This window comes from Pholcus phalangioides, unplaced genomic scaffold, assembly GCF_987345545.1.
Source record: "Pholcus phalangioides strain wild (caught in Gottingen) unplaced genomic scaffold, Ppha-v1.0 ptg000011l_1, whole genome shotgun sequence".
In the NCBI taxonomy this organism is placed as follows: Eukaryota; Metazoa; Arthropoda; class Arachnida; order Araneae; family Pholcidae; genus Pholcus; species Pholcus phalangioides.
The window spans coordinates 25931059-25957807 of NW_028301604.1; the positions used below are offsets into that span (position 1 = coordinate 25931059).

Here is a 26749-nt window from a genome sequence, read left to right on the forward strand (position 1 = left end):
TTTAACTTATAAATGTTTTTTTTAAATTTCACTATTTTAAACTACGTTGCTAAATGCTAATGCTAAGTGATGACGGTAGCGCATCTGAGTCCGTATGAATGAGACGTAGTTTTATAGATACGTTATCTTTAATTATGATGCTATACAGAAGATATTATTTACATGGTACATTTTTAAGAGAGATAGAAAGACGACGTGGATGCATCTCGTGTGAGAGCTGGAGCTGAACTGATGTTCTCACACACATGGCCCTTCGGACCCTCGGAAGGGGCATCCGGTCACGTGATCATCTTGTGTTTCAGTACAGAATGTACTGAGATTCTTTCACGTGACCAGAGCGTGCTTGTTAAGAGAGAGCCAATGTGCAAAGTATAATAATAATAATAATACATATAAGAATATATATTGAGGCTCTACAACGTTATATTTTTATTTTACAATTAGCGTTATTTTTTAAATTAAAAAAAAATGAATTTGCCCGGATTAAATGAAAAAGGTAAGTACTCCGTCTGCATTATTTTTCATTTTTTTAAACATTTTAGTGATTTTGGCTATATAATCTTCATTTTTCGAACCACTGCTGAATTATGGCAAATATTTAAAATTACAAAGCATTTATGACACACACATTAAGTATAATACTCCTATATTGTATATATTAAAGTAGCAGTTTCTTCTTTTGAAAATCTAGAATTATGTTTGGGTACGAAATATTCTGGCATAACCATGGAGTATCTGGTAAATAGTTTTTTTTACCACTGGTAAAAAACATACCGGCAGATTCAGCTCCCTTTGTATTTGACGTGCATTTAGTCTTGGCTCAACAGCAACTATAGCGACCACAGCATGAGCCTCTTGATAACTCAATGCATGTAATCGGCCGACACCACCCCGTCTTTCTAAAGAACCAATATCTCGATGCCTAAAAGATAAAAAAAAACACACACACATTATTGCTGTTAAATTTTGGTTTTTGCTGCAACATATCACGCATTAAAATAACTTTAAACCACTTTTTAATAGAGTATATATGCTTACCAACAAATCCATAAATACACCGTCGACCTACTTATATTCAGCATACTGGAAATTTGAGCCATTGAATATCCGGCATGGCATAATGGCACTATTCGTTCTTTTGTTTTTCAGTTTTGGAGATATCTCACAGGTTCAAGATTTTTAACCAAAAACACGTGTACACGCCATTGCTTTATACATATAGGTAAGATGTGTAAGATTATTTGCATGTTAAACTGCGATTTCACGAGGAGAAATTTCCCTCGCAACAGCAAGATAAACCATTTTTTTTCTCAAAACAGCCATTTTGCTTCGGAAGCAAAACATTAATGGAGGTTTTTGAAAATTCAAATGTTCACATAATGAAATTTGATTAAACTTCTGGCAACTTCCAGCACCAACCCTATTTATTTCAGCTCATGAATGTTGTCTAAGGCCGGTATTACACTATAAAAGTTTGATAAAAGTCCTATTATAAAACTTGAAAAATGCAGCCAATAAGGTCAAAGGTTGCATTTTCTAGAATGTAACCAATAACCTTATTGGTTAGATTTTTCAAGTTTTACAAAAGGGATTACACTGTAAAAGTCAAAACCAATAAGATTATTGGTTACATTCTGGAAAATGCAACCGTTGACCTTATCGGCTGCATTTGTCAAGTTTTATAATAGGACTTTTATCAAACTTTTATAGTGTAATACCGGCCTTAAGAATGAAGCGAATTTCTGAAATAGTGAAAAATTACAAAATTTCGTTGTTTATTTGTTTACTAAAAAACGTTTTTTTTGAAAAACTGGATGGATGACTTATTAATCGCGTATCATCGTATACTTAAAACAATAATTGCCCATTTCACTGAAGTTATGAGCTTCATATTTAAACATTTCCGCATAATTTGTAACGAGAAATTTATCAATGAGCTTCAAATTTATATCTAGTATATGGTCCCTAAAAGTGGTCATTTTCTGATAATCGCTCATACCTTGTGAAATAGAGGTCAGATTGGAATGAAAATTGGTTCTGTTGGGTTTTCGACTATGCTGATTCGAATGAAGTAAAAATTAATGTATGCTTCTATTCATAAATTTTTTTAAATATGTTTTAATAATCATAACTCATATTTTAGAAAAGTCAAATTCAAAATGAGTAATAAAATTATGTTTGGCCCGTTAGCATCTATCACTTAAAACAAAAAGTAATGAGATACCTATATTATTTCAGCAATTATGCTCAAAAACAAGATGTTTCTCTTTAACATTACGACACTCGTTTTTCAATAATTTATATATCACTAACCGTTCGTTTAAAATTGATGAAATTTGCTATTTCGGCATTTCTTGAGACACCGAATCCAAATATGAAAGAAAAAAATGAGGTTACAATTGAACTTTCAAAAGTTGGATCTAGTTTTAACATCTAGATGACCCCTTAAGAAAAAAATAACTTGATACACTTACGGAAGATCTTAAACGAAGAAGAGAGAAAATGACATCTTCCTTTTTTTTACAATAAATAGAACTCAAGATATCACCATCGTTTAGTTAAAAGTTGTGCGTACTGTACTATTGTATTATAGAAATAAAAAAAAGACAATGGCAATAAATTGGGGCAATAGCACCCATCGTCCAGCGAGAAAAATTGTAAGCGTTGTTTTTTGTTTCTTTACCCTTCAAACCATATATGCTCAATCTCATACGATGTGGCTCCAAACCTGATTTTGCTGAAATAATATCAGCGTCACCTTTACAGAACACTTTAGCGGCCGGTGCCGCATTACCCAAGTGAACCGCGGCACACTTCCAAATCACCTGAGTGACCCACGGTACATTTTCAGATCACTCAAGTAGCCCACAGCACATTGACAGATCACTCAAGTGTCTCACAGCACATTGACAGATCACTTAAGTGACTGGGGGCATATTTACACTTCATTCGAGTAACCCGCGGCACAGTTCCAGAGCACTTAAGCGGACCGCGACACATTTTCAAACTAATGAAGTGGCCCGCACTCTTTAAAAGGTTGGGCGCGCTTGCTATAAACTCACTATAGAGGGAGCCACCTAAGAGCACGGTCTAGAACAGTGATTCCCAACGTGAGCGATGGAATGTTCCAGGGGGGCGGTAGAATCTACGGGATAACATAGGATCCTATGGGTTAGATTGCGTTGGGGGGCGATGAGACAAAAAAGGTTGGGAAACTATGGTCTAGAAGGCTATATCTTTCCGCACGGCACCATAATGACAATGGAAAGGCTGCTAGGGCTGGACCGCCGCTACCCAGAGCCGTAACTAAAAAAATTTTCGGCCGGGCAAGCATGCTTCCCTCTTCCCGTGTAGTTTTAAATGCGTCGTTAAAGAGAGAATTTAGCACTCCTTCTGGCCTAGCACCCAGGGCCGTCTTAAGAGTACCATGGACCCCGGGCCAAGTGGTTTTTCGGAGGTCCTACCTGGTAAATCCTAGAAAATTTCAACCGGATCTCATTTTTGTGAGGCCCTCTTCTCTTGAGGCCCCCGGGCCGTGCCCGGGTGGGCCCATGCGTTAAGACAGCACTGCCAGGGCCTCGAACCCGCGTACACTCTTTGCTTTTGGTCAAAATCCTAAGCCTGTTAGTTCCCTGTCTTGGAAAGAATCTTAAGCTAATAATTTATTATGAAGTCAAAATGTTAGTCAATGTAACTTAATAAAAGAATTTTTATTCCGTTTTGCAGCCCCTAAAATTTAGCGGCCCGGTGTTGCTGCACCTTTCGCACCTACCTAAGTCTGGTCCTGCCAGGGCCATCTCAAGAGCATCATGGGCCCCCGGGCCAAGTGATTTTTCTGAGGCCCTACCACAGGCCAGTTCTCGAAAATTTCAATCAGATCTGATTTTTGTGAGGCCCACTATTCTCGTGAGGCCCGCGGGCCGTAACCGGGTGGGCCCATGCGTTAAGACGGCACTGGGCCCTGGTTGGGGTCTGCGGTGCCTTTCTCTTCGGAGTCGGATCTGTATTATCATTTCGTGGTCTCTGGATAGACTTCTTGTTTTTTTGATATTTCCTCTTCTCCACAGCCGGTTTCGATGGTCTCGGATGCATTTTACGCATCTCTCCGGAACCGTGCATACGGAGCTGTGATAGCCGAATTTCATACAGCGGTAGCACATCACAAATTGTTGTCTTTGTGGGAGTCGGGATCGCTCTACTTTGATCCGGAGGTGATCTAATTCCTGAGGTCCAGAATTTTCCGGGACATCGAAGTCTTCGGCAAATCGACCCGTCAGATGGGCGATTTGCTGCCGTCCTTTCGACGTTTCAACTGCTGAATTTTGTTTTCCGAAAAGTTGAAGGGCATCGATGATATTCTCATCCAATGAATTTGCTCCAGGCCCTTGAGGACGAAGCTTTCAGAGTGTTCGGTTTCCAACAGTAGCACGTTGTAGGCGATGTTTTGGGACACACAATAAGCTGTGATGTTTCTGTGGTCATCAGGGAAAGCAGGAAAAATTCGAACTTTCTCCTTGTCAGCTTTAGGTCAGTTCTTCTGAGATCTTTCTCCTTTATTTCTGACAGGAGATCAGGATTGATGAAACTTTGCTGTTTTCCGGAAAATTGTTTTTCGCCGCATTCGTACACACACTGCAGCTGAATTAGCCGTCGAAACTGTACAGGCCGCCACATCCATATTGTCAATGAGAGGCGCCATTGCTCGTCAGGGATGTTGATCTGTGTGTGATTGGTGAGCCGTCTCGCTTCTGACTTCGACTGGTTCTTTCAGGATCCGGAGAGTATAGTTGTCTGAGTACGTTCTAAGAAATTTCACCGGAGTGAATAACGGTACGCGTCGTAGCAGTCAGAATCGGCGAGGTGAAAGAATTTCTCGAAGATTTCATTCACTGCTTTCTGGTGTAAGTCATCTCTCGGCATGGTCCGGAGTTCTTGGAAAAGTTGGAATATTCTCCGGAAAATGTTGTCATTTTTGCAAACTTTAGAGATTTCTGGAACTTCTCAATTATTTCCTTGGTATCACGAGACAATCCACCCAGGAAGACGTGGATCTTGGTGTTCAGCCAGGTTATTTTTTGTTGTCGTTCCTCCTCGGGATCGTTATCATTGTCGGCAAAATTTTTCAAATCCTTTGCCAGTTTGGTCCATTCTTCTACAGACGAAATTTATTCTTATTAAATTTTAAATTTATTTTCTACCTACACACACTCACACATTCTATCCACCACCATACACACAATTTTTCTTCTTCACCCCTTCACCATCCCGCAAGGAGTCGCTTCCCAAGGGGCGGTAAAACAGGCTCGGTACGCTATAAAAAAGTGTAGATCTTTCAGTCAGTCAACGGCGAACAAACAGTCAAAGACTGATGGCGAGAGTCTTGTTAACACTAATAGACGAGTGTCAAGCGTTGAAGGAAAAGGTCGAGAAGACAAGGCTCCTGTTTGAAGCAGAAGGTATATGGAGAAAGTAGCTAAAAAAAAATGAAGACACGTGTAAGGTTCTCGAGGAGGGATTAAAAATGTCTGACGAGTCCATTGGCTCAGATGACATATCGAGTGAAGAGCAAACCAAGACAAAACTTGAAGTTTTGATAAAGGTGTTGACGGCAAAAAACCAAGATTTTTCTAAAAGAAAAAGTACGCTGAACAAATGGAAAGTTCCAATAAGTCGAAAGTCAAGGCAAAGGAGGATGCTGCCACTATTACCAATTTGTCCAAGGACGCAGTGAACGTGATAACAGCAGAGGAGGATCTCCATAATGTGGAGCTGGAAAAGCTCAAATTGGATCACGGAGAGATGTTGACGACTTTGAGAGAAACCCTTTAGATAGGACTAAGGAATGAAAGCTTCTTGAAAAAGAGCTCAGAGCCAAAGAATTGAGGAACTAAATGGCGGAACATACCAGGGACGTGGGCGGCGATACGGGGGGGGGGGGCGTGAGGGGCATTCCCCCCCCCCCAGCATCAAAAATGGAGTGGGCAGATTTAATGTATATGTGTGTATATGAATTGACATCATCATCATCATCATGCCCTCCCTCCCAGATTTTTAAGTCTATCTCCGCCTATGACCAGGGATAACAAAAACTGACAGACAAGGTTGAGAAGGTAGAGCAACTCAATAAGTCAGAGCAATACCTTCAAGACTACCTTGACCTGGTCACGCAGGAGAACGATTTCCGTAGACAATACGAAGACGTGTTGGCAAAACAGTGGAAAAAATACCAACTGAGGAGATTTCGAGGTTTGTCTAAAACCACGAGCCTCAAGAAGTTGATCTGGTCATTGCTTGTCACTACAAGGACACCATTAAATTTGCGTTGGAGAAGTTTCGAAACGTCGAAACGCTAGACGCTGAAGATCATGCCATAGAGGCATTGAAGACTGAGAGAGACATGCTGTTCCAGATCAGCCTGACCTCGTGGAACTTGTTGATACAAGAAGTACGCAAGAAGATGTTAGGGGGGAAGGTGACCGGAATGGTGCATCCATATCGAATTGCAAGATCAAGTGAAGTCGTTATGGCTGGAAGTACGAGCCACCAAGGAACGACAGGTTCAAAACCGCGGACCTTGCTCATAATCATACTGAAAAATGGCGAAGAGGGTGCACTTCAAGAACTGAAGAAACTCCTTAATCCATCCTGTTTGGGTGTTGGGGTGAAAGACTGTTGGGAAACAAAACGAGGATCCGCAATAGTGGAAGCTATCACAAAAGAAGATGGTATCAAGTTTAAAGAGTTCCTCGTGCAGGACAAGGGAACTGACTGTCTTTTTGAAGTGGTGTAATCGAGAAGATCTAATCCGAGGATTATGGCCCTAGGGTGGAAAATTAGGCTATGGAGCAAGACCTCACGAGTGCTCCAAGAGAGGTTGAACGTGACGAAGTCTCCAATTCCGTGTAAGTTCCGATCTTCCGTAGTTGGAACTAATTGAATTGTCCAAGTAGATCCAGATATCTACTTAAAAGTGATGAGTAAATCAGTTCTGAGGGATGACAACGTTGCAAGGTACGAAAGTATGCGAGACCAACCCAGTGTTTTAAATGCTGGGGTTTTGGCCATCTTGCAAAAAAAATCACTAAGGTCGAACGCCATAACAGGTGCGGGGAGGGGGAACACCGAGCGGAGAAATAAAATGCGTCAACTTTGCCAATAACAACGTGACGAAAGGCCAAAGTTTTGACGTGGGACACGTGTACAAGCGGGATATGTAAAGTTCCCGCCCGAAAAATTCGATGCTTAATGAGGTCTTTGAATAACCTTTGAATGCGGTAATAAAGAACGTATCTCCTCGGGTGATACCTGTCTTCACAAACTTGAGGAGACATGGCTCACGAGTTGTTGGATCTTCCTCATGAAATCCGGTTGTTACTACGAACTTGCGGAGGAGTGAGTTAGGTGGCTCTGAGTAGGAGTTGACTGACGTGTTTTAACGTGAATTTCTCAATAGCAACGTATTGCAGGACTCTCACGTTTGTAAATAGTAATAACACGATGGGCATTTAGCAGCGTCGCAATGTGTGATTGAAAAAATTGCGAAAGGGATCGTGCTATGACGCGAGAAGTGACAAAATTGTCATTAGATTGCAGTCTAGTCGCGAGAAGTGTCTATTCTATTGAGATCTTTTGGGTTTATAAGTGATTGTACCTTTTGGGTATGTAAGTGAATTGTACCTTTTGGCTATGTAAGTGAATTGTACCTTTTGGCTAAGTAAGTGAATTGTACCTTTTGGGTGTTTGGGTATGTAAGTGAACTGTACCTTTTGGGTGTTTGGGTGTGTAAGTGATTGTACCTCTTGGTCCAACCGTGGTAATGCCAATGTTGTAACACCCCGGAGAGCAATATAAAGGAATCTCTAGTTGAGATGACGAGTCGGTTCGCCTAGTTGGCATTGGGCCGAGTTTTGGTACTGGGGTGTCCTGAAATTAGTGCTCCCATCCTGAAGTCAATTTTATTGCGAGTTGCAGTATTGACTTTGGTCTTTGACCTATGCGGTTTAGTTTTCACCTTTATGCGAGTTTCACAGGTGATTTATGGTCTAGCTGTCACCATTGTGCGAGCAGCACAGGTGAATTTGGATTTGTGCATTTTGTACAAACACGAGTAGCGTTCTTTTAGAACGAAGAGGAGTAAGATTGCCGCGCACGTCGAAACTACAGATTCGCCGAGGCTTCGGCCACCCTCTGTATGGCTGTAGGGCTGGGCCAGGGGTGTGCGTTTCTAATGCATTATACAGTAATACTATGACTAACGAAAGCTTCGGTTTACGAACTTTTCATAAACTAAATTTTTTTTGTGATTTTTCTGCCCCGGCTAAAAAATGCAGATTCGGCTAATAAACATTTTCGTTGATATGGATGCACGTGCTAATCTAAAGGTGCCTACAGACTACTCTGACCAGGGCCGTCTTTAGAGCGTCATGGGCCCCCGGGCCGTGCCCGGGTGGGCCCATGCGTTAAAACGGCACTGACTTTGACGTCACGTCAGACCAGCAGTCTGTAGGCACCTAACACAGCTACACTGCAATCTGAATTTTCTCGGCAATCATATCATTAGAATTACGTCATTTGAGCCTGATTCAAGTCCACTCCCAAAATTCCTTTTTCCAGATGCACCTTCACTTCTTTTTCTGAAAGTTTTTGAATCACTTCATGCAAAATGAAATATTCAGCTAATAGAAAATTCATTGAAAAAAAAGAGCTTATGTTTTCAAAGCACGCGTTCTTACAGTGCAAGACTCTTAGCATCAAACTGAATCATTGAAGTACACAAAGGGGGGTTTGGGATTCTAACCCCCCCCCCCACACCTCCCTTGAGCCAAGATTATAGTGTTATTTTGCAGGAAAAAACGTAAACCCCCCCTCAAAAGGAAAAAAAAAATCTGAAACCCCCTCGAGAAAATTCTGCGTACGCCTATGAACTGAACAATCTAGTCTTTGGTCTGGAAATTCTAGTATCTTATCTTTTAAATTTGCATATGTCAGATACTAAAATTGCAAAAAATAGGCAGGCAGACACTAAAAATGGTTGAAATAGGCACTAAAAAAATTTAGTTGATGTAAAAAGGTTAAAATAAGTAAAAACTATATATATATAATATGAAAAATGACTGAAAGGGCTTAAAAAATTTACTCTGTTTATTTGTTTATAATAGCTGCATATTATTAGCCAAGCCAAGTTGATACTACCAAACCAAAAAGAAGGCCTTCAAGCTTAGATCGAAGTTGATTTTGTTGAACTAAATACGTAATTGTAACGATTTGCTCAACTAGCTAACATGCAAAATAATATTAGTAAAAATAAAAGAACAATAATTAGTGAATAATGAATTATGTTTCAATTAAAATATGCTCTTACTATCTCGATATGAATTTGATAGTAAGTTGATTGCTATCTGAGAACTATGTATACCAGAGATTCTTTGAGTCTTTGTCATTTCTATACTTGCCAGTTCTAAGTTTTGTCAGATGTCTATCTGTCAAGCATTAACGCCTAGTCGCGTTTAATGGGCTGGAGGGAAAGGCTTTCTGATAAGAATTAATGCTAATAATTGAAGTTTTTATCAAGAGCAATTTCCTTGAGGTTCTCGAACACTAAAATATCCGAGTACTACAAAATATGATCTTTAATGGGCTATATTTAATATCACTTTAAGATTCAAGGATAAACATAAAACAATGTCGAAATAGGTATTTACGGCAGGAAAAACTCAAAAAATTCACTTTTTAAAAAGTTTAAAAATAAGCAAAAAAAAGGCATTTATGACATATTGCCTGAACTTCCAGGCTCCAGTGATGATACATAGAAATGTGAAAAAATATTAGGGGTTCTCACCATTCATCGAAGTCGATCTGTGATAAGTTAAAAAGTAATTAAATACTTCTCCGATGAAATTTGGTTGCTGATTGCCGCTGTAAACTGTGATAAATAACGCTTGAGGGTTTGTAAATGAATAAAAAAAATGTAACCAGACTACAAAAAAATCACGTGCTCAACTTTTAGAAAGCAGTGTATATTCCTGAAGAATATGGATAAAAAATGAACCCTTCTCACTAACCCTCAGTGGGTTTTTTTCTCAATGGTTTTTATACAATGGCGCAGTGCTTGCTGTCTTAACGCATGGCCCCACCCGAGCATGACCTGGGTGCCCCCAAGTGCAGAGGAGCCTCATAATATAATTAGGTATATATCGATTTTCGAGAATACTTTATGTAACATTGAAGGCTGGAATTTCTAAGCAGGTAAAAGGCCTCAGGAAAATCACTTGGCCCGGGAGCTTATGATGCTCTTAAGTAGGGCCGCAACTAGAAACGGAAATGTACTCTGTCGCCCGGGGCTCAATGTCCATTTTACTGCTCCCCCTACCCGTAATTTTGAACACAAAAATGGTAAGCTCAGCATCCTGCCTGGTCCGAGGCACCAGACCCTTCACCCCTGCGCCCTCCCCTAGCTGCAACCCTGCGTTTAAAACGGCTTTGCAAAGGCGTCGAAACCGGGGCTTCTGTGGTTGCTTGTTCAAAGTTTTATATGACGCGGTGAACCACCGCGAATAAATTCAGAAATCAGTCTCTTACGTAAAACTAAAAAAAAAAGTCGGGTACCACATACGTCTAGATCACATCCGATACCCCTTGTTGTTAGTTAGAGCATTAGAAATGAGAGCGTAGTAATGAGCATTAAAAATATTTTTGATTCTACTGAAATTTCATTAACAAATCTCATTTCATTAGCAAACGCCACTTTCGGGGTATTCTTATACTTTCTTACATTAAAAAGTCAATTCCTCTTGTGAAATTTTGGATCTCTCGGAAAAATGTTACCAGAATTCGTTTGTTGATTGTGTGTGTGATCGCGTAACGTTAAGTCACTGATAAGCTGAAAGTTTAACCCTTAAATTCGTAGATTTGCATATGTGCAAAGGGTTTGAACGTTCTTCACTGCAGGCAGTTCAAAGAGTTTATATCATTGAACATAAAAATTCAGAATCACCTTTGTACATAAGATGAGGTCATATTCTTTTCTTTTTATATTTTGAATTTGCTGGTAGATGTCCCAATCAACGACAACAATTTTTTGTTTGTTACAGAGCATGTGTGGCTGTGATTTAGCTAAGTTGTTAAAATGTTTTGTTTGCATCTCCCTTTTTTTACCTCGAAGTTTTGCTACCCGAATTTTATTTTTTACTATAGTTTGAATTGCACAAAGAAAGTAGTTATAATGTATTTATAGAAAGTATGTAATATTACTTGAATATACATTTATTTAATATGCAATTTTTGAGGCTCTATACGTCCTGTTTGAGGCCCTGTATAAGCAGTACAAGTCGAAATAGATTTTTTAAAAATGATTTTCCTCTTTCTATATACTGTACGTATCAGTAACGATGAAAAACATTATCAGCTCGAAAAAAAAAAATCATGCATTTAAGGATTAAGCTTAATAGATAAATTAAGCTTATAGCTAAGGTTTCATCTTTCTGAAGGGAATAAATAATAAGAATAAACACTGAAGACAAACTGCAAAAGCTTGAATCAAATGCAGATGACGACAGAAAATGAAGACTTTGAGAGCTCAACACAGAGACCATATCCGTTGGAGGAACTTCATGAAGTAAGAAAAATTCTCAGTAACCCAAAAGGCAGAAAATAAATCATTAACATTTCCAGTTTAGAACATTCAAAGTGAAAGAACATTCAACTAAGAAATAATTTTGACAATTTTTTAATATTTCTCAGAACTGTGGTGGTCGAGTGGTTATAGTGACGGACTCGCAATGCGAGGATCCGGGTTCGAACCCCACAGTGGTGGTCGGCTGAAGTTGGTTTTCTGTGGCTTCCAACTTCAAGGCGCAAATGCGAGCCGATCTCCCCGTTAAAAAGTCTCGCCACAGAGATCAACAGTCCTACAACGATAAATAATTCAATCATAACACTTCACTCATAGTTAGAAAAACTTGTGGCAGATGGCAGCACTACACATAACAAGCATTACAGAGAAACAACAACACTTCACGTCAGGTTAGAATACACGTACACGCACATTCCCGCATGTACCGATTCGTTGGGGGTTCCGCGGGGTGCATGTGTGGTGTAGCAGTAGTAGGTAGGGCCTACAAAAAATGGCTCGGAGATCCATGATGTTCTTAAGTCAGCCACCTCGTTGGGCAATTTGCCTGTTGTATTTGTAACTCTAAACAAACCAGTTGATGTGATATGTTTAATTGAAATATGGATTGTGAAATGAAGAAAAATTTAATTACCAAATCACAAACTATGATGGTATAAATGAATATTATTCGTATATCAATTGTAGAACGTACAATTGATATACGAAGGAGGTGTAATAATCTATATAAGAAATGATATTGGCAATACAAAAAAAGGAGCAAACTTAAACTCCGCTGAGCATTTGCACATAAACTTTCCAGATTATAACATAAATACTTTGCTCTTATATCGGTCTCATTCATACAGTATTACCCAATTTAACGAAGAACTAGAACTAAATCTAAAAAAATTGAGGGCCAATCTACTAATAGTTGGAGATATTAACATTGATTTATATACCAGAAATAGTACAACATCACAGTATCTTGATATAATGCCAACAAATGGATTACTTCTGTTACATGAAAAAATTACAAAACAAACAAACACAACACCAACATGTATATTGATCATGTTTTTTATAGATCAAAACAAAACTCAGCACAGGAATTTACAGTCATCAAAACCAAGATTACTGATCACTATCCGGTATTAGGATTCATAGGCTTTTTGCAAAAACAAATCAACAGTATTGGTGAAGAAAGTAAAGATATAAAAATTATCAACTACAAAAAATTCGAAACTTTTATCTCGACATCGAATCTCGAGAATATTGTAAAAGGTAATTGTGACCAAAACAAATATAAACGCTCAATGGACATTGTAACACTGAATTCAAACTTATGGACTAACACTGTGAAACAAAACCCAAAAAAGAATTTAAAAAACTGGATTAATGACTACATATTAAAAATAATAAGTTATGAAGAAAAACTCTATAAAAAATAGAAAAAAAAATCCTCTTATAATCTCATACAACTTAGAACACAAAGAATAAGAAACAAATTAAAAAAAATACATTAAAAAAAATTAAACAGGAGTATATTAAAAATAACTTTAAAAAAATTGGGAAAAATAAATGACTACAATGTAAATACATTAATGAAAATATATTAAATAACAACATTGTACATAAGACACTGCCAGAATGTCAGGATCCTATGAACTTGGCCAATAACCTTAATGATGACTTCATTAATAGGAATTTATACACTAATGAACAAAATAGTTTTTGCATGTACTGTATGGAACAAAATAATATATCAACCAGTTCGACCAACTCTATGTATTGTACTCAGATAGATAAAGAAGAATTGAAACAAGTAATAAGGGACCTAAAGGAAAATAAAGCAAGTGGTTATGATGGGCTAACCCCCTAAAATGATGAAAATAATTCCAAAATACCACCTAAATACACAATAAAAAATTTAATTGATCATTCTATTTTGAATGGTATCTTTTATCATGAATTAAAATACTCTCTTGCGTCCATCCTATATATGAAGCAGGAGATAGAAATGATTTGATAAACTACAGACCGATAAGTATACTTCGAGTTTTTTCAAAAATAATCGAAAAATGTGTTAAAAAACGACTTCTAAATTTCCTAAATAGACAAAATTCCTTCTCTTCTAATCAATATGAATTCCAAAAAAATAAAAATAAATAAATAAATAAAAACACAGAAATGATAATATTAGATCTAAAAGTAACTATCTAAACAATGGGTTCAATAATAATAAATATTTCATAACTGTGTTCCTAGATTTAAAAAGAACATTTGACTTCCTTGATCTGGAAGTATTAACAAGTAAACTATTCTCAACAGGAGTCAGAGGAAACATGCTTAAATGGTTTGAGTCATACTATAATAAAAGACAATAAGCAGTAGTGATTCAGAAAGAAATTAGTTCTTTTCGAGAAGGGAAGAAAGGAGTACCTCAAGGATTTGTACTAAGCCCAATACTATATTTAATATATATAAATAATTTATGCAATCTATGAAATTAAATGGAAATTTGATAACCTTTGCTGATGATGCAGTGCTTTATGTAGAAGATACAATAGATTTAATAAAAAAGAGTAGATGATCTAACAAAAATTAACATATGGCTAATAAAACATAAGCTAAAACTTAACATAAAAGAAACAAAATGCATTTATATGAAAACAAGAAACATCAATCTCAATGAAAACATACATCTAAAAATGCATAATCACTGTCGCTGTCAAGATAATGGTGCCAAGAAATAGAAAAAATTCACGAGTACAGTTATCTGGGTATAACAATACAACATGACCTTAAATGGAACTCACACTGTGATGTTTTAATCAAAAAAAACAGAAAATATGCAATAATCATATATAAAATGAAAAACTTAATCGATGAAAAATTTTTGAAAGACGTATTTTATGCACGGATTTATTCAATCATCAATTATACAATTTGTGTCTGGGGTGGAGCAATGACAATATATATATCCGGAAATTAGATAGCATGTATAATAGAATAAGATCTCAAATAATAACAGACAGTACGAAAATACAGTTCCACACTATATTTTTGAGACAAAATTACTTATATAGAATGATAAAATTTTCTTTATTTTCCTCGAGCGGCCGTGGAGCCCCTGGGGAGTGCAAACGGAGCACTGGTTGAGAAACGCTGCAACAGAGTATACCAGGTACCAAAGCCTAATAAATAAAACACTGTATAAAAAGAGCTTTTCCTACATAGCCCCTAAAGTTTTAAACTTATTTTATATTGAAAATCAAATTGACAATAGAAAAAACATAAATCATATAGTATTTGACGTTGTTAAAAATATTGATTATGAAATGATTTTAACAAATACTTTGTAATCAGATATAAAAGTAGTTTTTCACTATGTACAAAAAGAGAGAGAAAAAATTGTAAAATATGATAAAGGAATGTATATGGTTTTGATTGTGCATATAAGTGTAGATAGGTACATGTATTGTATATGTATGGTTTGTAATGTACTAACTGAGACAGAGATATATTCACAATAAGTAATTTAGTTATATAACCGTGATTATGACTCTCAAAATCAGTAATCTAACATTTTAACATATATCGTAATCGTAAATATATAAATACAATATAATATGTCTAATCATTATAATAAGCTGTTTGAACCATATGTGTTTAAAACTCCCTTTAGACCTGCTGGAAGACCGTCCAAGTCCCTTGGGGTCAAAAATTGTATGTATTTTTATGTTTGTACTTATGTGTATGTTTGTATTTGCATATACGTCTGTGTTTTTGTGATTTGTTTATTTAAAAAAAAAAACCCGGTTTTTTTTTCTATTTATCAGGTACATGAATATTGTCGTGCTTCAAGAGAGTCGATTTTTCCGAGATGCTCTGTAACATAAATTCAACAAATTGCTCGCTGTCATAACTATGGTTTGCTGATTAGATGGGCTCATTTGAATGACGAATTTTATCTGGTGAACGTGCGATTCACAAAAGCGCCCCCTCTTTTGAACCCCGTGAAAATGTTTATCAGCCTCCAGCCAAAAAGTTGCTCTAGTATTTATTAGAGGCCCCGATTCGTTTATTCGCTATCTTAGGATTTATCATCAGAAATAATGACTGTCTGTCTCTCTTTGCCCGAAGAATCGTGTTCTAATCTTATCAGACTAAAGGGTGTTTGGCGTGCGCGTGTTTGTTTTTCTCGCCAATTGGCATAACCGTTTGATGAAAACTCTCGTAGTTGTTAGCTATTCTACTGTTCTTACGGCCTGTCGAGATTCGAGAAAAGTAGATTCGTAAAGAGGAGGCTACTTTAAGCAGAAATCGGCGACCGCATTTTTAGCATTCTTTTTTATTATTATTATTATTTTGAATTGGAATACGACCCGGCGAAGGAAATTAACTAAACGGGATTATGGATGGCATCGAAACTCCGGATTACGAGGAAGATCTTTCGGATATTTGGGATCAGGAATCGTTTGATTCGGTAAGTGCGACAATTAAATACTTGTTGCCTCGTGGTTTCGTTTACCGTATGGTGCGGTTCGTACCGCATGGTAGGAAATTGTTAAAACATCTTTTCATCTGATTATTCGTGCTTATTACGATGTCAACCTTAGTGAACACATGAATATGTTTTTGAAATTCGATATAAAATCGGAATAATATTTAGAACATAACTATGCTTATGTTTTCCCCGTTTAAACATTATGATATGACCTTTTTTTTCCAATATCGAATTTTTCAAAGTATTTGATAATACTTGATACATGTGTGATTGTTTTCGACGGAAAGAAAATTATTACGAAAGAGAAATCTTGATTTTTTTCAATGGAAATGTTGATATCAGTTCGTAATTTATTTATTGGAACCTTAAACTCATCTCTATTTTTCACCCGAAAATTACAGAAATTAGTTCCATTCCTACAAATGTAAATATGCTTTCTTTTATTGTCATTGTTTTGTTCCGTCTATGCTTTATCTCAATTGCATGAGTTTTAAATATCATCGTATGTGACCATTTCTGAGATATCATCAAACAGTGTACTCATAACTCCTTCATGAATTTTTTTTGAACTCTTGCTTATTTTTGAATTTGGGTTCGACTCATTTTTGATGGTCTATGTTTTTACAGGCCCACACGCTGAGACTGTTCCTTTGAAAATTAACTGATGCATTTATTGAGTCCTTGTTCAAAGTTTTACCAAAATATTTTTTTTCTAATTTCATGTGAATTCAATTTAGCCTTGAGTTAAAGTATAACTCGATCGCTAAAATATATCCCACAGTATTAGAATATTGAAATATTTGTATTTTCCAATAATTTTGTAATGGTATTTTATGTAATATAATATGATAGACAACTCTAATACCAAGGCCCGTCGCCGGGGGGGGGGGGCGCTGGAGATTCAGCACCCTCCCCCGAAATGTGAGAAAATTACTGATATGTATGGAATAACGGCGTAATAACATTGACGTAACTTTAGTCTATTGTTCTATCACTTTAGTCTACCTCCTAAATGTTAATTGCTCCCCTGCGAAAGAAATTTCTGGCTACGTCGCGGTTTAATACAATGTAATTCTGAGTGAAGTAAAATTTTCAGAATATCCACATGCTTTACAAAAAAAATTAATAACTAACTAATTACAGTAAAACAGTTTATTTTTTAGAAACTCAAAATCATTGTAATATTGAATAGTAGCAGTCTTGAAATTGGATACATTTGAGAAATTGTTTTCGGAATCGACTGAAAACTTATGTGATCGAGTAAGAAGTTTTTTTTTTGTTAGGGATGACTGCGGGTAATGTTCCTATTTACATTCATAATTAAATGGCCGTGATATTAAAAAATCTGCGATAAGTCTGTTCAGGGTGAAACTCAATTACTTAGGAATTGGGGAGAGAGATTACAGGGAACCCCAGAGAGATTTTGAGTTACTAACCTTCAAAATGTAATGTCGATTGAAATAGCTAAAAAATATTTTCTTTTTAATTTTAAGTTTCTATAATCTTGGGGGAGGGGGACATGGGCACCATATTTCTCTCCTTGCGTACACCTCTTTCCAGTCAGGGCCGTCTCAACGGAACCATGGGCCCCCGGGCAAAATGATATACTATGCGGTAATATCGCCTTGCTTTTAATATAACGGGAAGTACAGCGCATATCACGAACAGTTCTGTTAGTAGTACTGTTATAGACATTGCTAATGATGAGTTTTGACACAAAACCCCTTCATTAAAGTTTTATCAGAGTGGAGCTTTGCATGGTGTTGCGAAAGCTGTCGCCAGAAATCTGATTCAACAAGCAGGGACGTCGGAAGTACTTTGGATCCGTGACTGTTTGGCTTGAGCTTCAAGTACCGTGTTCCTTGCATTAGCTGACATGCCGGGAAACATCGAGGGAAACCAGCATGCAAATGGGCCAGACATTCAAAAAGCTGGTGTCCCCCGACTTTTACGGCATGCTGACCAATGCGGGGATACCATACCCGTGTGTGTGTGTGTGTGTGTGAGAGAGAGAGAGAGAGAGTTCGTGTCTATGGAACAAAACAATGAAAACGCATCAGGCGGGAAAAACTTTAATAGGGAATGGGGTTATTTTATTGAAAAACGAAGGATTGAATTTTTTAGATTTTTTTTTGGCACAAAGGACTTAAGAGATCATGCTGCACCAGTTGAAAAAAAGTGAAAATAACCAAAAATGGGCATGAAATTTCTTGAACCTTAAATAGGATCCATTGTGGTACCGAGTTAATAAGCATAAATTGCATTAACAACTAAGAGATTTTCCCTCTTCGCTGAATATACTTCAAAGGCTTTCAATATTCATTTTTGAGCATTCTAAGGCCGGGATTACACTATCAAAGTTTTGTAAAAGATCTTTGATAAAACTCGAAAAATTCAACTGATAATATCACCTGTTGCATTTGCTCGAATGTAACCGATGAGCTTATTGGTATAATTTTTCCAGTATTATAGAGTTCTTTTATATAACTTGAAAAATGCAACCATTAATCGTACCGGTTACATTCGCGCAAATGCAACCCGTAGTCTTATTGGCTGCATTTTAAGTTTTATAAAAGAACTTTCATCAAAATTTTATAGTGTAATCCCGGCCTAACAAATTTTTCGTTCAGAAGCGGATAGTTTAAAAATTGTAGATAGTAAGTTTTTAGAGATACAAATAAGACAATACCTATAGTCTTTACCTATGCTTCAGTGAGACATACCCACATTATAATGAAAATATTGCACATATACATGTGCAATTGATTTGAGTTTAGTTCAATTATAAGTAGAGACAGACACATACTGATTGCTACAAACAAAGTACAGCTAATCTTTGTGTGTGTATCAACCGTTTGAAACGACGGACATTTAAATTTATTTGATTATACAATAAATGATCAGTTACTTAAGCAAATTAGTAAACGTCTCTCTAAGGCCGGTATTACACTATAAAAGTTTGATAAAATCCATTTTATAAAACTTGAAAAATCTAACCAATAAGGTTATTGGTTGCATTCTAGATAATGCAACCGTTGACCTTATTGGCCGCATTTTTAAAGTTTTATAATAGAACTTTTATAGTGTAATACCGGCCTTAAACAAGTTCAGATCCGTTAATTGCTCATTCACAAGAGCTTCGGAATGAATTGTACTACCTGCAATTAGAAATGTCCTCTCCACTTGTCAATACAAGATTCATTGAGAGATTGGTTATTTGTGGAGATGAAGATTACAAGCAAGAAAATTCATCACTGCCCTCACGGGGACTCGAACCCTGGTCTCTCGCTTGCCGGACGAGTGCCCTACCATCTAAGATATGGAAGCAGACAGAATGTTGCAACCTTGGAGCGTATATATATGTTGAAAGGCACCGTACGTGGACGGCGTCAACAATCAACTAATAGCTCGTGAATGACATAGGCCAACCAGATATATATACGCTCCAAGGTTGAAACATTCTGTTTGCTTCCATAGCTTAGATGGTAGAGCACTCATCCGGCAAGCGAGAGACCGGGGTTCGAGTCCCCGTCAGGGCAGTGATGAATTTTCTTCATGTGATCTTCATCTCCACAAATAACCAGTCTCTCAATGAACCTTGTAGTGTGCTACCTAGTTCAAATTATAGTAATTAGACCGAGAAGAACTACGGTACTTGATATCTGAAACAATTGCATCGCTAAAATTCAATTCATGTGTACAAAAGAAATAAGCGCATATTTAGACCTCTAGTGTAGCGTTAGATTATATCTAATATTTCAACATTGAAAACAACTTGCGTTTTAAAAGCATCAAGTTGATAAAATAAACAGGTATATTATACAAATAATCGGGAGAAGAGCACAGTTGCTCAGGACGATAAGCGATCCGCTTAATGCATCGAAAGACATTCATATTTTTCACACGAGTTCGAAATTCACTGAGTCCTCGTCAAAGTCGTTCCTGACACAGCGGTACTGCGTTGTTAAAACTCAATAATTGCCACGACGCCCCTGACAAAGGTTGGCGACGTCCCCAGGAGCCACAACACACACTTTGAGAAACACTGGGTTACAGCATTGACCTCTCGCGATAAGCATGAAAGAAAAGACGTTTAGATTCTGCCGTGGTTTCGGCTCAATCAGTTCTCGTTTACATAAAATGACAGTTAGGCAAAAATATTCCAATAAATATCCGGGAAGATAGACTAGTACTTTTAACTGCGAATATGTGTAACAGAGGTCGTTTCTCTCAGCAATTATCTAAACAGTTTCTCAAAACGAACGGTGCCTTAACTTCAAATGTTGAATTAAATAATTAAATATATGTGTGTGTTAAAAAATTTCTCATACGAGAATTCACTTGAACTTGGTCTCGCCCGAGTTTCATTGTTTGCTTGTGAAAAATAACGATGTTGTTCGTCTGCAAGTGGGTGATTTACATGTTGCAAGTTCCAGTTGACAAAACAAATTTTCTAACATTAGGGTAAAAATATAGTGCGGTGGGTTTTCCTTTTCCAAAAGTCGGCACCGATCGGTATGTGAGAATGTTCCGTAGATTAACATATGAAGCGGGGACTGGTGCGCTATGTACACACGTGTGTAAATCTACGTAGCATTTTCACATTCCTATCGACGCCGACTTTCGTAATCTGAAAACCTACCGCACCGTGTTCTTACCCTTATGTCTGAAAAAAAAAAAAGCGAATCATAAGGCAAAATTGTTATTTTATAAGAACTACGTAGGTTTTTCCCGTTATGTAAATGTATCACATTATGTAATTTCGCTGAAATCAGCGTTCGTCGAAGTAATTTTAATATGTTTTGGGGACAATTTGTGTGTGTGTGATTTTTCACTTCACAAATCTCTCAGCGATTGAAGCTCGCCATTAAATACAGATATCCTGTAAATATAGATAGCGTCACCTTATAGGATTCTTTGGGAAAAATCAAATTGTCCCCAAAATCTGTAACCGCCAATTCTGAATTTTCGTCCAATATCTACTTCGACAAACGCTGATTCTAGTGATGTATTGCAACCAAAAAGCTGAATTTCTCCTGAATTATATCACCGATATATAATTCATTGTAGATTCCAGCACCGAAAGCTGGTGCAATGGATAAGTTTTTGGTAAATTTTACCGATTGTAGCTGCAAGGGTGTTTGCGGAATTGGCGATTAAAAATTTTGATGACAATTCGATTTTGAACTTTGCTAATCTTTCAGCGCTTGTAGCTCGCCATTAAATCCAGATATTTCAATGAGATTGGTGTCACTTTATTGATTTATTTTCTTTCGAAATATGTGCTTAGTTTGCGTATAGCTTTGAAAAACTTCACAAATTTGAGTTGTTTTAGGCTTGACGCGCGCATATTTTTTCTATATTTGATTGATTATCCACCATAACTCGAAAACGGTTTGAGATAGGACAGGGTTGATACGATATTTCATGTTTCACTCAGGCTCGTCTATCACCCCCTATCGTTTAGCAGAACAGGTCAGGTATATACAGGGTGATTCAAAACGCAGCATATAAACTTTTAGGGGAAGTAGAAAACACAAAAACAAAACAGAATCACATATGACCGGAAACCCCAACCTGATTAGCTGGAGGATAAACGAAGATACAGAAATGACAACCATTTAAAATGGGTGGAAAAACTCTTCATTTAGCGATTAAGTTTCACAACAAGTGCTTAAAGTTCTTATGCACAAAAAAAAAAGTTATGCACAAAAAAATTGTGATACATGCCTATGTGATTCTGTTTTTCTTTAATGTTTTCCACCTCCCTTAAAAGTTTGTACGTTGAGTTTTGAATCACCCTGCGTATTTGTGTTTCATCAAAAATTAAAGCATATATATCTATATTTTTTTATTGGTTTTTTTTGACGGGAAATTTCTCAACACTTCTACTTTCATTTGATAAATTTGTTAAAATATTTACTATACTGATTTTCACTTAAGTACCTTGTGAATTCGGTGATATAAGATTGTGAATCATATTTAAATTTATTCCAGCCAATTTTAAGCACACCCTAAAGCTACGATTCCAAAATTGTACTCATCTGCATTTCGGGGTGCCGTAAAATATTTTGTATTTAGACATTGATTCTCTTAACTGCCGTGTCTCAAGATGGCACAGGAATGCAGTGAGATATCTAAAATTCTAATTTCGTTTCAAAGGATGCACAAAAACTTGACAACACAAATTCTTCCGTGCGTTAAATCAGAGATGCTCATATATTTTATTTTGGTAAAATTCGATTCGCCAAATTTACTTAATTGCATTTGAAAACACTTTAGCTGTTGGAGAACATAAGATGTATTATTCTTTTTTTCTTTTAGTTCTTATCACTGGTCTTTTCTATTTTCTGAGGATAGTAATCGTTCTTTCTGATAAAAAAAAACCGAGCTTCTACTTGAGGGACAACTAGAAATGTTTGTTCATTTTATGTGTTGTCATTTAATTGAATGCAAGAGAATTCGCTTCAAAAATCTACATTTTTCTCAAATGGTGTTGACGGTATCAAAGTTCGGCCATTGCACCCTTGTAGGCCGCCCACTTCTTTGTTCGCTTCTTGAGTTAGTGACAATTACTTGGCGAAAAGCCCGTATCATGTTGCTTTGATGTTAGTTCATATTAATAACTTGATTGCGAGCTGGAATATTTGTTTGATAGCAAGACGTATTTATGCGAATCAGCCCCTATATTATAATTCCATTTTTTGATGTAGGAGTTGGTAAAGGTTGCAACTATTGGCTTTCATCGTATCGCTGTTTCAACAGCCAGCTGGCAATTTTGGTGAAATGGTTATATGTGTGTGTGTGCATTGCCATTTAAAACCTGTTAGTTTTCTATTTTGCTTCAATTGTCCAGTAAATGCTAATCTAGGTTATACAGAGAAGTCAGATGAAAAATTTTAAAAACAAAATAATGTACATATTTTTTATTCCGCAATTTATAAATAAACGGTGATACTTGGTTTGAAATAGATTTTCAGATACTGAAGGTGATTTTTCCCATGTTAATTTCAAGTCGTTTTTTTAGGCCAATATTACACTATAAAAGTTTGATAAAATCCCTTTTATAAAACTAAAAAAATCAATCCAACCAATAAAGCTCATAGGTTACATTCGAGCAAATGCAACCGTTGACCTTATTGGCTGCATTTTTCAAGTTTTATAATAGGACTTTTATCAAACTTTTATCGTGTAATACCGGCCTCAGACCAGTATTACACTATGAAAGTTTTCTAAAAGTCCTTTTATAAAACTTGAAAAATTCAACTAATAAGATTACATCGTAGAAATATATCTCTACGATGTTTATATAAATGTGATATAATAATTTAAAAATGGGAACATTTATTATAAATTAGAATCCAGTCGCCCAGATGTGAAAATGTTATATTCAATACCGTGTCAACTTGTGGCCAAAAGTATTTTTATCAAATAGATTTTTTTTTCGATTTCCTTTCCTATCAGCAATAAAATGTTTTCAAGCCATGATCTGTTAATTGTTGGCAACTGTCTTTTGTGGCGGAATGTTTAATGAATCGATTATGTGTTTTATTGCAACATCCCTTTATTACTGGTTTTTCATGCGGTTTAATTGAAACGAGACTGGACGCAATTCAGCGTAATTGACAAATATGTCTAGTCTGCAACTTCTCAGACGTCCATCTCCAGCTTTCGTTGAATTTTTCGCAGACGAAGACCAAATAAATTTCTTTGGTTTGATAAACTCTTTATCTAACCAAAAAACTAATATTTGGCAAATTAACATCTTTTTATCAATTTCGTTGCACTAATTGTATTCATTTGTAAAATTCCGTCAAAATTCGATTTCATTTGCTTTTTGAGAGCGATAGACATGAGTACATAATTTTTCTTTTACATAAGAACCCCGGGAGAATGCGTGTGGCCGTCAATTTCTTTCAAAAATTTGATATCAGATCATGAAGTTTATTCTGCTTTTTTTTAGTGAAATACGAGGGCTGTTCTGCTATAAAAATAATAAAAAACGACAAATAGTTGAAAATGTCTCGCATGAATAGTAGCGTTAACTAGTTGTTTTGGGTATGAAATTTTCAACTGTATAGTATATATTATTCATCTTTGTTGGCTATGAATAATGATGAGTGCGGAAATGAATATTACGGCCAATTTGAAAGTCTGCTCAATAAACAGGTATCTTAATCCAAAAATATAAAATTCAAGAAAATCAATCTTGAATCCTTTCTTTTGAAATGGCTCTGGTATAATATCAGTCGCCCATTATTTTTCGTTTACTTAATTAAAAGCAATATCAAGTTTTCCAATTTAATTTTCCTCAACTGCTTTTACACTGGATGACAATCGTTCGTTGAGCCTTTTCATGTAAAATAAGAATGATCCCATACTCTCAACATGATAATGCCATAATGAACATTTTGATAATAAGGATCAGTGACATCTGAACTAGAGATGGGACGAATATTCGGTTGCTATTCGGTATTCGACCTATTCGACGCTTTTGCCAAATACTCGGTTCGGTCGAATAATACTTAGGTATTCGGCCGAATATCTGTGTAAATCCTACAACAAACTTATTTTAAAAATTATATTAATTGGAATTTTTTGCTGAAACTAAAAATTTACTGATTATATTTTATTGTTTTGTGTGTATCCCTTTTTCTATGCAAGAAGATGTACTTAGACAAGAAAATTATTGAGCTGCTGAAAGGGGCAAAAAACATCTAGAGTGAAAAAAAATAGAGTAAATCTAGAGTAAAAATAAGTCGTAAATTTTATGATGCATTAAATACTTAAGAATAAATAATGGTTGACATGTTCTGAATTAGTTGTAAAATTGTAACAAGTGTTTACAAAAATTGATTCTGTAGGTACAGTGATACGAATATACGTACAGTATCTGAAGGTATTCTTAGGTTTACAAATTTTCCGGCTAACGAAGATTTTTTTATTGTTTTTCTGTCTCGGCTAACGAATACGGATTCAGCTAACGAACATTTTCTATGATATGAATTCACGCACTATCATAAAATAGCTGCATCGTGAGCCGAATTTTCGCACCAATCATCAGATTTACTGTCACTAGATCCCAATTAACTCAAGTCTACCTTGGGATCTTTTTTCACTTCTGTTTAAAATTAAAGATTCAGCCAAAATAGAAAATGCATTGAAAAAAAAAAAGGAAACCTATGTTTTCAAAGCACTTGCTATTTCAGTGCAAGACTGAACAGTCTGGACATTCAAGGAGATTATTTTAACCATCTGCAGGTATCAGACACAGAAATGAGCTGACCAAATCACAAATAGATGGGGGGCACTTATGGACTCGATTGAGTTGTGTCAACACGAGCTTCATAGTAGACTAAAGCTGGTGTTGGTTGTGTACATAATGTGAAATAAAAAAGATTTTCAGCATCTCTCATCTTCCTGTATATTCTCATTCACATAGTTTTGAAGCTGCTCATTTTAGCCTTCAATCAGTTTTTGTCTTTATTATAGCATTCCTTGGTGTTAAAAAAAAATCGGCAAATTTTGGGAAAAAGCAGAAACAAATCAAATGACTTTTCATAGAAAACTGAGGGAAATCATGTTTCAGCTAACGAACGTGATTCCAAATGAATCATCCTCGTTAGCCGAGGTATCACTGTGATATTAAAATACAATACTGTGTATCATCATTAAATTTGTTGGTCAGTATCTTGGCAATAAAAATATTTCAATTACCAGTTTTTTAAGATTTATTTAAATAACAAATTGCATAAATAAATTCAATTTCAATCATTAGCAATTACCAATAATTTCATTTTCAATTAAAAACGCTAATTTTATTTATAATTGTGATGAAAATTTCAATAAAATTTATATTTGGCCGCCGAATATTCGGCATTCGGCCAAAACATTAGCCGAATATTTGATATTTGGCTAAATCACTATATTCGCCCCATTTCTAATCTCTACAGGGTATGGGCCCAGAACTTCGAATCAAATTAAACCTTAACAATTTTTCTTCTTCTTTGATATTTATAAAATTTTTGTTGTTTTCTTTAACATTTGAGTTAATTTTGTTATTGGGAATTCCCGTTTTCTGTTTTGTTTTTACAGAAGTAGAAGGTTGTAAACCCCTTCCCAACCCTCCAAAAAATATTCATAACTGGAACTCCCCGAAGTCTTCGAGGCTGCCCTGATTAGGATCACATTTTTTCCTCTGAAATTGAAATGCTTGAATCCCTCTCCCCGCCCCTGGTAATTTTCAACGAATAGAGGATCTGGAATTGTCAATTTTTTAAATAATCATAGTCTTCTATATCATTGTCTGTTTCGAAGCATTCGGAAAATTTTAGTCCCGACGTTTATCGTAAAAAAACGTGTGTATTATGTTTGTACATACGTAGTGTCCCGCAATCGACTGATGGTTTTCAAAATGGGATAGCAAGAAAACGGTGACAGATATTAAAGTCATTCTTGCAGAATATAAATGTACGAAGTCAGAAATTTCAGCTACGTCATTCATGTTGCAAAGGGTTGTGCAGTTATTAAAATAAAAAACTAAATTTTATATAGACACCCTGTACCCGAAAACCCAATTGGAAAGTTGTGTCCCTGTCTCTCTCCTGATACCAACAAAAAATCTCTAATTG

General features: G+C 36.2%; 1 protein-coding gene across 1 annotated transcript in view; it reads left to right on the top strand.

Annotated features, from left to right (window-relative positions):
- The first annotated feature begins 15865 nt into the window (after positions 1-15865).
- The window catches only part of LOC149080275 (cyclic AMP response element-binding protein A-like), a 200022-nt gene continuing 189138 nt past the window's right edge, over positions 15866-26749 (top strand). Inside the window, exon 1 of the mRNA XM_089239405.1 lies at positions 15866-16097. Coding sequence (XP_089095531.1) covers positions 16026-16097 — 72 coding nt within the window. The 5' untranslated portion in view covers positions 15866-16025. The remainder of the gene's footprint in view (positions 16098-26749) is intronic.